Source organism: Oryctolagus cuniculus, chromosome 7 (assembly GCF_964237555.1).
Source record: "Oryctolagus cuniculus chromosome 7, mOryCun1.1, whole genome shotgun sequence".
NCBI classification, from domain to species: domain Eukaryota; kingdom Metazoa; phylum Chordata; class Mammalia; order Lagomorpha; family Leporidae; genus Oryctolagus; species Oryctolagus cuniculus.
Window position 1 is genome coordinate 94,239,447 of NC_091438.1, and position 12,927 is coordinate 94,252,373.

Below are 12,927 nucleotides of genomic sequence, written 5' to 3' on the forward strand. Positions count from 1 at the left end.
TCTAATCTAGCTTCCTGCTGATGCACCTGGGAGGCGGCATGCGATGGCCCAAGTACTTAGATTCCTGCCACCATGTGGGAGACTTGGATGGAGTTCCTGGCTCCTAGATTCAGCCTGGCCCAACCCCAACTGTTGTTGATATCTGGGGAGTAACCCAGTAGATGGAAGATCTCCTCTCCATCATTTTGTCTTTCGTATAAATAAATAAATAGTTTTAAAAAAAACATTCTTAGATTTAAAATGCAAATTTAAAATTTATAAGTATGTGTACTCTTTGCTTTTGCTTAAAACATCTGAGTTATTAAATTTAATTATAACATTTCTTACCCTATTTAATCATTTGAGCTACACCATATTTGTTTATACTATTACTTATGTTGTCTTTCTTAGTGGTGACATGCGAAGGTAAAAATTATTTAAAAACTTGAATTGACAAGAATTTGAAATGGGTGAAAGATAAAGATAAGGTAAAATGTGAAACTGTAAAGAATCTTTTATCCAGCTGCTTACGATAGATAGTTGGGAAACCACTGGGAGATTTTTAAGTAGTGGTGTGAACAGAGGACCAATCTGAGAAAGATTTTAGAAAGTATTAAGTACTGACAAGATTTGTTGGATTAGATTTACGAGTGAAAACATTAGGATAATTCTTAGATTTCTACCATGGGCTGCTGAGTGTTGAGACAAATTTAGGTTCAAATTACCCAACTCTGCAAATAATTAACTTTATGACATTGGACAAGTGTTATAATTGCTATAAATGTCAATTTCCTTGATGTAAAGTGAGCATAGTAGTTAATAGTTCCAAACAAAGCAGGGGAAATGAGAGGGGTTGGGTTGTTTGATTCAGGGTTAGAAAGCAGTGGAGTAAGGGTGAGTGAGTTGGGGATGCTTTTAGGAAATGGATGTCCATGCAACCAGACATTAGGTAGCAAAGGAAAGGATTGGATGCGGGGTGACAGAACATGGAATATAGAAAGAAGATACTGAGTAGAAATTGCAGTGGGGTTTTAAAAAACGTTATTTGCAGTGAGACAGTAAAGAAGAGGACAAAATGATCACATTGTGGGTGGGAAAATCTAAACTTTGTATTTTGGACATAAAATTCTTCCAGTGGAAGGAGGGTCCACAGTATCGCTGCTAGAGTGGGAGCCTGAGATGGGATGGAGAACTGGTATAAGAATGGATGCTAGAAATAGGGGACTGGGTGACTGTGGAGGTTCTGAAGTTGCCCACAATGACAAAAAGCATTCTCAGAATTTTTAAGATTTATTTATTTATTTGAAAGGCAGAGTTGCAGAGAGAGAGAAAGAGGGGGAGGGGAAAAGAGAGAGAAAGAGATACATCTTCCATCTGCTGGTTTACTTCCAATTGCTTGCTACCCACATAGGGGAACAATTTGGAGTTCTAGGTTCCTAGCTTCTGCCTGGCCCAGCTCTGGCTGTTGCAGATTTAGGGGAGTGAACCAGCAGATGGAAGACCTTTCTCTCTGTCTCTTTATCTCTCTCTCTAACTGCCTTTGTTTCTTTTTCTTTTTCTTTTTTTCTTTTTCTTTTTTTTTTTTCTTTTTTGACAGGCAGAGTGGACAGTGAGAGAGAGAGACAGAGAGTAAGGTCTTCCTTTTGCAGTTGGTTCACCCTCCAATGGCTGCCACGGCCGGCGCACCACGCTGATCAGAAGGCAGGAGCCAGGTGCTTCTCCTGGTCTCCCATGGGGTGCAGGGCCCAAGTACTTGGGCCATCCTCCACTGCACTCCCTGGCCACAGCAGAGAGCTGGCCTGGAAGAGGGGCAACCGAGACAGAATCCAGTGCCCCGACCGGGACTAGAACCCGTTGTGCCGGCGCCGCAAGGTGGAGGATTAGCCTAGTGAGCCGCAGCGCCGGCCTCTAACTGCCTTTCAACAACAGCAAAAAAGTCCTCCAAAACTGTTAGTGTCAAATATTGCTAATGTGTCACTAATTTTATTTAAATGTTGAAAGGTAAGTTATCTTAAAAGTGAAAAAAAGGGAAATTATCTTAAAAGTGAAAAATAAGATCTTGCAAATAGAAAGAGACTCTGTATCAATATTTCTTAAACTAACATTTTTGTGTTCTGGTTTGTTCTTTTCAAAAGGATGAAGAAAGTATTCCTATTATGTATAGGAATTTACCTGAATATAAAGAACTACTACAGTTTAAAAAGTTAAAGAAGCAGAAACTTCAGCAAATGCAGGCTGAAAGTGGATTTGTGCAGCATGTTGGCTTCAAGGTAAATTTTGCCTAATCTTCCTATTTAATTTTTGAAAAGTGATATACTTTAAAATGGTTTCTGCCAGTTGAACTCTAAAATTCGCAAGCATACAAGGAGAAGTCAATAAGTTTATCTTGTCTTACTGGTTTACACAAAGTAGCATGCCAGCGTTCACGATGTCAAGAGAAGTATGATTGAGTAGAAAGAAGACAAACATGCAGCTATCTAGAATATGAGGTAGATTATTGTGTGGTGGTTTATCTTTTGGTTGCTGTTGTGCATGGATCAGTAAAATTTTTTTCCCCTTTCAAGTTGCTTGCTCATTATCCCATTATATAAAATATAGGTCCTGCCCTTATGCTGTTTTCATTCTCATAAGGAATTTAGGGAAGTGAAACAAAGCAATTAAGTACAACTACAGTGCCGCCTAGAGACTAGTCAGACTGTTCAGATGCCTTGGAAATTTTGTCAAGGAGCTTATTGTATCCTAAAAGTTTGGGAATTGAGAGGTTTCATGCAGAGTATAACATGAAATTTGTGTTTCAGAAAGATCCTTCTATTTACATAAACTATTATTGTTGATAACTTTTAGGAAGGCAGAGGGTTTAGAACTGAACAGCTCTTAGTATCTGTTATATTGTTAAATACCATAGAACAATGAATTCAGTTGTGTTATTTAATGCACTTAGAAAACAATGTAAAGGGGACAAAAAGATTTTTCTGGGTGTAGTATGGAGGCTGGATTCGAGGAAGGTAAGTCTGGAGGCAAGGACACTATTCAGAGGTTCCTTTGTAAATTTAGACAAAAGATGAGGGTATCTTGAACTTAACTGGTGGATATGAAAATACAGAGAGGTTGACAGATTTGGGAAAGCTTTAGGTGGTAGAGCTGACTTGCTTGATTAAATTAGAGGAAGTGGTAATGGGGCTGTGAACTTGGTGGTGGTGGTAGTATACATAGAAGAATATGTGCTGTGGGGCCAGTGCTGTGGTGCAGCCGGTTAAAGCCCTGGCCTGAGGCACCGGTATCCCATACGGGCTCCAGTTCTAGTCCTGGCTGCTCCTCTTCCTATCCGGCTCTCTGCCATGGCCTGGGAGAGTAGTGGAGGACAGCTCAAGTCCTTGGGCCCCTGCACCCACCCCTAGCTCCTGGCTTTGGATCGGTGCATCTCTGGCCGTGGCGGCCATCTGGGAAGTGAACCAGCGAATAGAAGACCTCTTTCTCAGTCTCTACCTCTCTCTCTGTAACTCTGTCTTTCAAATAAATAAAATAAATCTTAAAAATATAAAGAAGTACATGTGCTGTGTTGCTGAGAAAGTAAAGTGAAAACAAAATTATACCTCTGGCCCCTTGGAGCAGCTATTAGCCGTAATATATTAAATGATTTTTCCTGCTTGATCATTCATTCTCTGACCCTCCTTTTTCCATTACATTTTGTTAACCAGCAGCTCTCACCTTTCAAAGGAAAAACGCTCCATTTCTCAAAACAAAACTTGCAAAACCCAACCATGGCTTGTTTCTAAGTTTCTCTGCCACTCTGGTTGGCCTGATGATCAAAGAAACAAGAAATGGGATTGATTTTCATTTCCCCAGAATTGCACAGAAAACACTGAGCTATCAAATCCCACCATGGGCCGGTGCTGCGGCTCAATAGGCTAATCCTCTGCCTGCGGCGCTGGCACACCGAGTTCTAGTCCCGGTCGGGGTGCCAGATTCTATCCCGGGTTGCCCCTCTTCCAGTCCAGCTCTCTGCTGTGGCCCGGGAGTGCAGTGGAGGATGGCTCAAGTCTTTGGGCCCTGTACCCGCATGGGAGACCAGGAGAAGCTCCTGGCTCCTGACTTCGGATCAGCGGGCCGCAGCAGCCATTGGAGGGTGAACCAACTGCAAAAGAAGACCTTTCTCTCTGTCTCTCTCACTGTCCACTCTGCCTGTCAAAAAAAAAAAAAAAAAAAAAAAAAAAATCCCACCATGTACGAAAGAGCTGAATCTGTCTTTTTGTCATGATAGATATTGGTTATTAAGTAAGGTAGGATTTCATGGTTACTTTTGTTTATGTTATCTGTGTTAACCTATCAAAACAGTTTTGTAATGTATTTGGATCATTTTAATTATAATAGTGCGTTAGTGTTTTTTTTTTTTTCTTTTTTTTTTATTTGTTTTTATTTTTTTATTTATTTATTTTTTTTTTTGACAAGCAGAGTGGACAGTGAGAGAGAGACAGAGAGAAAGGTCTTCCTTTGCCGTTGGTTCACCCTCCAATGGCCGCCGCTGCAGCCGGCGCACCGCGCTGATCCGATGGCAGGAGCCAGGATCCAGGTGCTTTTCCTGGTCTCCCATGGGGTGCAGGGCCCAAGCACCTGGGCCATCCTCCACTGCACTCCCTGGCCATAGCAGAGAGCTGGCCTGGAAGAGGGGCAACCGGGACAGAATCCGGCGCCCTGACCGGGACTAGAACCCGGTGTGCCGGCGCCGCAAGGTGGAGGATTAGCCTATTGAGCCACGGCGCCGGCCCAACGCGTTAGTGTTTTTCAACACTGGCCGGCCTGAGTACCTAAACAAATGCCCAAGTTTGAGAGATTTAATTTAAAAATTTTTGATAGGTTTAATATGTTAAAGATTATTCCTTGCAATGTGCTTCTTACTCACCTGGGTCTTGATCTTGAGTTGCTGGAATTTTACCTAGTTTGCTGGAAATTGTATCTAACTGACAACCTTTTGTGTTATTCTACTCTGCAGAGCATGGGGAGCAAGGAGAAGGAGTCTTGGCACATCACATGTTTCTCTGCAGAAAATGAAAAAGCTTGTGAAATGCTGTAACTTAACAGTTTTCCCTCTCTGAATCTGTTCTAGTGTGATAACTGTGGCATAGAACCTATCCAGGGTGTTCGGTGGCACTGCCAGGATTGTCCTCCAGAAATGTCTTTGGATTTCTGTGATTCTTGTTCTGACTGGTAAGTGTTCTGACAAGGAAAGAGCTTTTCAGTCAATTTGATCTCTAAGCTTAGAAAATAGCCATGCTTAGTGAATTAAACTTTGTTCTAAGCAATTAAAATTTATCATAGCACATCTCAGATAACTTTCCATTTGAGATGTTGATAGATTAGTGGATTTAAACAGAGCTGTGAGAAAGCGTTGTAATACATAAACTGAATTGTACCCAGTGGCATGTAATGATATGTTCCTGTGTGTTTTCTTTGCAGCCTACATGAAACAGAAATCCACAAGGAAGATCACCAATTAGAACCTATTTATAGGTCAGAGACATTCTTAGACAGAGACTACTGTGTGTCCCAGGGCACCAGTTATAATTACCTGGACCCCAACTACTTTCCAGCAAACAGATGACATGGAAGAGAACATCATTTCCTAGTCCTCTTCGACACATAGCAATGGTATCATTGTTAAGTATGTGCACAGTTTGGAAAGATTCTCTGCTTTCCCTGAAATGACACTCACAGCATGAGAGCTTCCTGAGTGTTCTCGTCAAGTACAGCTCTGCACGGTTGTGGCTCTAGATCACTGCCCAGCAGCTGAACATTCCTGGTGAGCAAAGGGTTTCCCTGGTGAATTTCTCACCACCACCTTGAAAGCCTTTAGGTGGTGATCTCAAATGGGCGAGATGGAAACGAGAGCACACATTAAAGTGAGAGTAAATTCCAAAGGTTTCAGAGAACTTGATCACAAGTATGATAAGGAGAAGACAAAAAGTATTTATATTAAAGCAGTTTAGTAGCTTTCAGTTTTGTGAAAATAGTTTTCAGCACAGAAACTGACTTCTTTAGACAAAGTTTTAACCAATGACGGTGTTTGCTTCTAGGATATCCACTTTAAAAGAACTCACTGTCCCAGTGGTGGTCGTTGATGGCCTTTAGTAAATTGGAGCTGCTTAACCATATTGATATCTAATTTCTTTTAACCACAATGAACTGTCCTTCTTACCAACAGCGAAGCACTACAGGAAGCAACTGTGGCACTGCTTCCTTAACCAGCTCGTGGTGTGTGAATGTTACAAAGTCGTCACTCAGATATATTTTTTAAATGTAATGTTAAATAAGATGATCATGTGATGTGTACAGACTATGGTGAAAGTGCCAGTGGTAGTGACTGTGTAAAGTCTAATTCACAACATTGATTCCTTTAAAATACACAGCCTTCTGCCTCTGTATTTGGAGTTGTCAGTACAACTCATCAAAGAAACTGCCTAATATAAAATCATATATATGGTAATAATTTCCCTCTTTTGTAGTCTGCACAAGATCCATAAAAGATTGTATTTTTATTACTATTTAAACAAGTGATTAAATTTAGTCTGCGCAGTGAGCAAGAGTTCACCTGCATTCTTTTATACTGCTGGATTTTGTTGTGTATCATTTAAAACATTTTGTATGTTTCTTCTTATCTGTATACAGTATGTTCTTGAATAATGTTCATTTGTCAGGAGAACTGTGAGAAATAAACTATGTGGATACTGTCTGTTTATATTATAGAATGCTTGTTGTGACTTCCTTTTGCTTAGGTTTTGGATGTTTTACCAGTGTTAAAACCAGAAATTAGAATTTTTAGGGGGTTTACTTCACATATATAAAGGGGCTTCTTTCAGTCCTTTGTAAAGAGTAAAGAATATGTGATGGAAAAAGTGAACTTGCAAAGTCCTGTGGAAGATGCTCCTGTTTTCAGTCCGCGTGTGCTGAAACAGTATATTAGTTTACCATAAAAAGGGGTCGGGGGGAAAGAAAGAAATAGAGGCCACGGTTAAAGAAGAAGGCAGTTATCAATGCCCAGATGTGAAAACTAAGCTTAAAATTGAAAATTTTTATTCCAGTTATTCTTGATGAAATTTAAGACCCCACATATTTAAATACATGGTTTTGAAAATCACCTTGTTTTCTGACTTTAGGAAAAAATAAGTATAAATATTTTTAAGGTGGAGTAGGTATTATACTTCACCTGATATTTAAGACTCCTTGTTTTAAATCTTGGGGACATTATTTACTAGTTCTCCTCAACACACAGCAGTATACTAAAATCATACCCTGAAACTTTTAAATTGAGAAAAGTAATGTAATTTCAAATAAAGGACTGAGAATTTTAAAGATCATTGATGATATTGATATAATGTAATTGGAGAGGAAAGTAAATGTACTCTGGAATTCCTGTGGAGGAGCAGAGTGGCACTTGGGACATTTTGATACTAACCGTTACATCTGCCCAAATACCTGCCTTGAACCTGTGATTGGGCAAGACAGCAGCAATTGATGGTAACTTCTATGTTTGTGCAGATATAATAGTAATTAATTTTGGAGAGCCAATCAGATACAAAGTCTCATCAAGTATGAACAATGCTTTGGAAAAGGATTGTGATGTGATTGTTGTATAAACAAAGTAGACAAACCCACTTTGAGGCTAAGGATTTTTGTCTTTGGAGTGGTAAGAGGAGTTATTTTCTGCTTCAGCCAGATGTGTTTGTTTTGAGCTCTAAACAAATAGCCTCCAGTGCTGTCAAAAGGCCCCTAAGGACAGTAGAAGTAATACTTCATTGTTTTAAGTTTAGGGTTGCATGAATGCACAGGGCTGTCATTTATAAGTTGGCCTCCCATCTGCCTAACAAAAGTATTGGCTGTAAGAAACATACTTGTTAAAGCATTGCGTATTAAATGGTATTCACTATGTTAGTTCAGTTTCCTGATATATTATGTTCAAGTTATTTGCTAATAACTGAAGATACTTTTAATGAGACTTAAAACTACTGCTATAAGGTTTAGGCAGGGGAGGTATCCTTTGGTGTGATGCACTATTTATGATAGCAAACACTGACAAGAGAGCTTACTGTGTGCCAAGCAAGCATGCAGTAATTAACTTGGTTCTTAACAACCATATGAGGCAGGTGCATTTACTATCCTGTTTTCTTACAAGGACCTGAATCTAAGAGAGATGAAATCACTTGTCCAAGGAAGATCATAAAGTTAGTAAAGTGGTGATGCTTGGACCTTAACCCAGGCAGATTACTCTAGCGTCAGTGTTGGCCTCACTGCCCAACTTCCCAAGCAAGAATATTCCCTTGGTCAGGCTCTGGTGTTAGGAGTGGAGATGTGCAGGAGATGTGCAGGTCTCCTTATGTCAGCTGGTTCCTAGAGTACAAACCTGAGCCTATGTCCAGGCTGGAAGCACAAGATAGAGACCCTGTAATGCTCAGCCATTGTGAATTAGGAGACCGCTTGCATGGCCTAATAATAGCCTTTATCCATTTTCCTTCCTTCTCCCTGGTTTACATTATTGAACATAACAATTTATTGAGACTTGACGAACATTTTTAAAAAATGAAATAGACAAAATAGTGGTTGTGTGTGTGTGTACATGTAGTAAGTATTGTTTTGTGAAGTTTCTCTTTCAGTTAAAAGTGCTGTGTATCTCACTGTAGATAAAAAATTTTGAAGTCTGTTGATGCAGGTACATTGGATAGAATGGGGAGTCTCTAGGTAACAAGTGGGTTTTCCCACAAGATTGTGAAGACATTGTCCTTTTTTGAAATAAAAGATTTGTTTGTTTATTTGAAAGGCAGAGAGATAGCCTTAACAGCCAGAGTTGGGCCAGGTCAAAGCCAGGAACCTGGAACTTCAGCCAGGTCTCCTACATGGATGGCTGGTGCCCAGATACTGGGGCCATCTTCTGTTGCTTTCCCAGGCGCATTAGCAGGGAGCTGGATTGGAATTGGAGCGGTCAGGACTCGGACTGTGGCTCATATGGGCTGCCCGTGCCGCTGTGACACCTTAACCCGCTACACCGCACCTGGCAGTGTCCTTTTTGGACCGTAAAGCATTACTTTTATTTCTTAACCTTGATGAAGAATGTGCTGCTGTTTTCATGGTCCCAAACAAAAACCTACCTTTTTCCCCCCATAGTTCATGTAGCTGTTTAAATGGATTTTGGAGAATTGTGGCACGAGAGCTCCATAAGAACAGAGACCATCCATGTCTGTACCTCTGGGGCCTTTTTTTTTTTTTTTTTTTTAATAGATTCTCTGTATTTGTTGGTTGTATGACCAAGGTTTTGGTGAGCTCATTCCTCTCAGAAGTTAGTAGATAACATATACATGTGCCTGAGTGTGTCTGTTCCTCAGAGGGCTTGCCTTGGGAAATGTCCTTTCCAGGGCCGTGAGAGGACAGGGAATCCCAGCCGATCTTACTTGGGGCATGTGCTTCAGCCCTACAGGGCTGAGATAGTTTTGGTCTCCTGTGGGACTTCAGTTAGGCCATGTGTCTTAATTCTCTGCCATGTCTTTTTTTGTTTAAGATTTTTCATTTCTTTGAGAGGTAGAGTTACATACAGAGGGAGGGAGAGACAGAAAGGCCTTCCATCTACTGGTTCACTCCCCAAATGGCCACAGTGGCTGGATCTAGGCTGATCTAAAGCCAGGAGCCAGGAGCTTCTTTTGGGTCTCCCATGTCGGTGCAGGGGCCCAAGCACTTGGGTCATCTTTGACAGTTTTCCCAGGCCATAGCAGAGAGCTGGGTTGCAAAAGGAGCATCCGGGTCTTTAACCAGCACCCATATGGGATGCCAGTGCTGCAGGAGGAGGCTTGGCTCACTATGCCATGGCACTGGCCTTCTGCCTTGTCTTTAAGGTGATGTAATAGAAGGGACACTGGAGTAGAAATTCCAGTCCTGGTCCCAGTTGTGGAAGTGAAACTCAAATGTATATAGAGAACCACCTTTCACTGAGAACCGAGTAGTAGTAAGTGATTTCCAAATATTGTGAACTCGGTTAATCCTGTGAGGGTGTGGTTTCCATTGTACAGATGGGAAAACTGGAGGCACGGAATTTGAACGTGTTTGCTGTCAGTAATCAGTACTATTTGTGGGAGGCTGGCGATGCAGAGCCCTGCCTGGACAAGGCTTATGCATAAGTCTAATGCAGAAGACTAGCCATGAACAAACAAAAATACTAACCTTGCAGCAATAAAATCTGTTGGAAAAATAATCTCGAAGAAAAAGAATACTGGAAGAATGGGAAACAGCCTGCCATTTTAGACGGAATAATCATTGAAAGCCTTGACAAGGGCAGATTTGGACAGAGATCCAAGTGAAGAGAGCAAATTTGTTGTGTGGATGTAAGGCAGGCTTGAAGGAAGGGCCTTGGCACCAGTGAGGGGTTTGTCTTGTTCGAGCAACATGAGGATGGCCAGTGTCATTGGAGCCAGGTGAGAGGGGAAAGTAGTTGATGGGGTCAGAAGCCCCGCCCAGGCATGGCCTTGAATGTGGATCACTCTAAAGGAATTTGTGTGTTCTCATGTCTTCTAGACACACATGAAGTCCTTTGCTAGACAGAGAGCCCGAGGTCATTTCCTGTTTTAAAGTCCTATGACTCTGAAGTAGTGCTGCCATTTCAAGCCTTTCAGATCAGAAACGTGTTCTGGCAGTTCTGTGGAAGACCTAATTTGCAACCCAAGACATTCTTCAAGGGTAAAGCCGTTGGCCCTGCTGATTCGGCTCATTTCCTTTTCCCTACACAGTCACAGCTGCGGTGGGCAGGCACTGTGTTTGCTGAAATGTGGCATGTGTTTGAAGAATGTTAATCCCTATAAAGAGTCATTGTATGTTTTCTGGCACAACCGATAATTTTCATCCTGTAACACTTTTCTTTCTAATTTGCTCAGATACTCCTGCTCCCCTATAAAGAGGGTGACAACTTGGGGTAGTAATCAAGGAGTTGATGAATGTGTGAGTGGTGGCAACATGCCCCTTTGTATTAACAGAGGCATAATTGTAACCAAAGAAATTTAATTTCTTCTCTAGCACTGGTTTTTCTGTTTAAGAATGAAGGCTAGAGAAAAAGTAAATATGAAAATTACCATGTATCATGAATACATTAAGGATTCCATCTGTAATAGCTCAAGATTGATCTATGGCCAAAATTAAAACCAGATGAACATAGCAGAAATCTCAGTTATTACTGTGTTTGCTTCTAATTCTGTTTGGAATAAGGCTTCAAATGCTTCCCAGAATGATGTAAGTTATAAATAAATGAAAAAGCTTTATCCTGTCTTCCATTTATTTTATTTATACATATCCATTTCAAGAAAAAAAAATGACTTTTAAAAATACAATTCTGTCCTGGAAATGGATTCTTATCTGCACAACCACTGAAGAAAAAAATCATGCAAACTGAAACTATGGTCCTTTGTAATGACGGCGTAGAAGATGCAGTTATTTCATTAGGATACCTAAGAAGCTGTGGTCTGACACGTGGTAGCACAGGTGAGAACCCAGACTTCACTGGTTGGATGCAAGGTTGTAAAGCCCTGGGAAAGGCCCCTGTGAAACAAGTACAACACTAGAATTTGCGCACACCCTCTTAACAGGCCCTCCAACCCACATAGTTTTGTTATTACTGTATTTGTAGCTTGCTTGGCAATAAGTAAACAGTTGATAATTACAAATCAAAATTATAAGTTGGTATTTGTCCAGTAAATAACAAGTCATCTCAGGTTTTCAAATTATTTGTGGTCATTGATAGTCATTTATAATTGCTGAAATTACAACACCATGTAGAGAGGCGACTAGGTTATACAATCTGTCAAACTTGTTCTCTTAGCCATTATGAGAGTATCCCAAGTGGCCAGTTTCCTAAAAGTAAATACAGAATGTTATTTATGACTAATCTGGGACTTGCTGTCTTGGAAATGGCAGTTTCACTTAAAAAAAAATTCTGTCAAGTTTTACTTGCTTGATGCCCCCCACCACCACCACCACAGCGTACATGCCATCTTCTAGTCAACCCCCCTCTGTCTCTGAGCCACTGGTGGATGAGAGAGGAGACTCAGCCACCAGAGCACGCATGCCCGGGGCCGCCCTCACCGTGAGGACCTTCAGGGAACAGTGTGGGAATCCTGCAGGGACAGGAAGATGGGAGAGGGGATTAAGGGTGTTGAACCAAATGATCAGGACTCCAGCAGGTCCTGGGGGCATGACTGGCCCGTCCTGACTTGGCTCTGAGCTGCAGACTAAACGATAGAAACTGTGTGTGCTGTGAGGACAGCTCTCCTGAAGCGGGAAGAAAGGCTGATAGTCCCAAAGACACCATGCGTGATTTCCAGACACCTCTCACACAGGTCTGGCTGAGAAGCAAACACTGATGTCGGGAGGGGAGGGCACAAAAGGTTTAACTTGAAACACTGTGTTAAGGGATGGACCTTTACTGGCTTTCTCTGTTTCCACTCTTCTTAACAAACATGCATTGTTGCCTTCAGAAAATAGAGTCAATAGCTGCACAAAGCCGAAGAAAAACTTCCTCTGGCGTTCCTTCAGCGTTTATCTGTATTTAAAAGGAAAGGAAGGTACAGTTACACTTAAGAAATAAGTCACTTGTAATAATGAGGGAAAAGATCACCTGCTTGAATAATTTGCTCAACAAAATTTAAAAACACAAAATCCACAGAGAAAATGGTGAAGTGTCATTGCTTAGTAAGTAGGTGCCCAAAATAACACAGCAGGTATTTCACTTCACACCTGTTAGAATGGACCACATTAGAAACAATGACAACATCAAAAGCTGGCAAGGACTACCAGCAACAGGAACTCTTACTGCTGGTGGATACTAGCACCTTGGAAGCCACTGCAGTTTCTAAAGAAAACTATGTAGCAATTGTGCTCCCTGGAAAACTTACCTCCTCATAAAAACATGCAAATGGATGTTTA

The 12,927-nt window shown here is 41.2% G+C and overlaps 2 protein-coding genes across 23 annotated transcripts in view; one reads left to right on the forward strand and one right to left on the reverse strand.

Annotated features, from left to right (window-relative positions):
- ZZZ3 (zinc finger ZZ-type containing 3) overlaps positions 1-11,267 on the forward strand; it is a 110,692-nt gene extending 99,425 nt beyond the window's left edge. For 18 of the 21 annotated variants that reach the window (XM_051857565.2, XM_070078229.1, XM_070078215.1 and 15 more), the window contains 3 exons: positions 2,115-2,249; positions 5,084-5,184; positions 5,434-6,717. In XM_051857565.2, coding sequence (XP_051713525.1) covers positions 2,115-2,249; positions 5,084-5,184; positions 5,434-5,578 — 381 coding nt within the window. In that variant the 3' untranslated portion in view covers positions 5,579-6,717. Of the gene's footprint in view, positions 1-2,114; positions 2,250-5,083; positions 5,185-5,433 lie in introns of all 21 variants that reach the window. The other 3 variants (XM_070078216.1, XM_070078223.1, XM_070078230.1) reach the window with 1 other exon arrangement.
- The window catches only part of AK5 (adenylate kinase 5), a 279,780-nt gene continuing 278,116 nt past the window's right edge, over positions 11,264-12,927 (reverse strand). For both annotated transcript variants that reach the window (XM_070078235.1, XM_070078236.1), the window contains exon 14: positions 11,264-12,544. In XM_070078235.1, the coding sequence (XP_069934336.1) occupies positions 12,476-12,544 (69 nt within the window). In that variant the 3' untranslated portion in view covers positions 11,264-12,475. The remainder of the gene's footprint in view (positions 12,545-12,927) is intronic.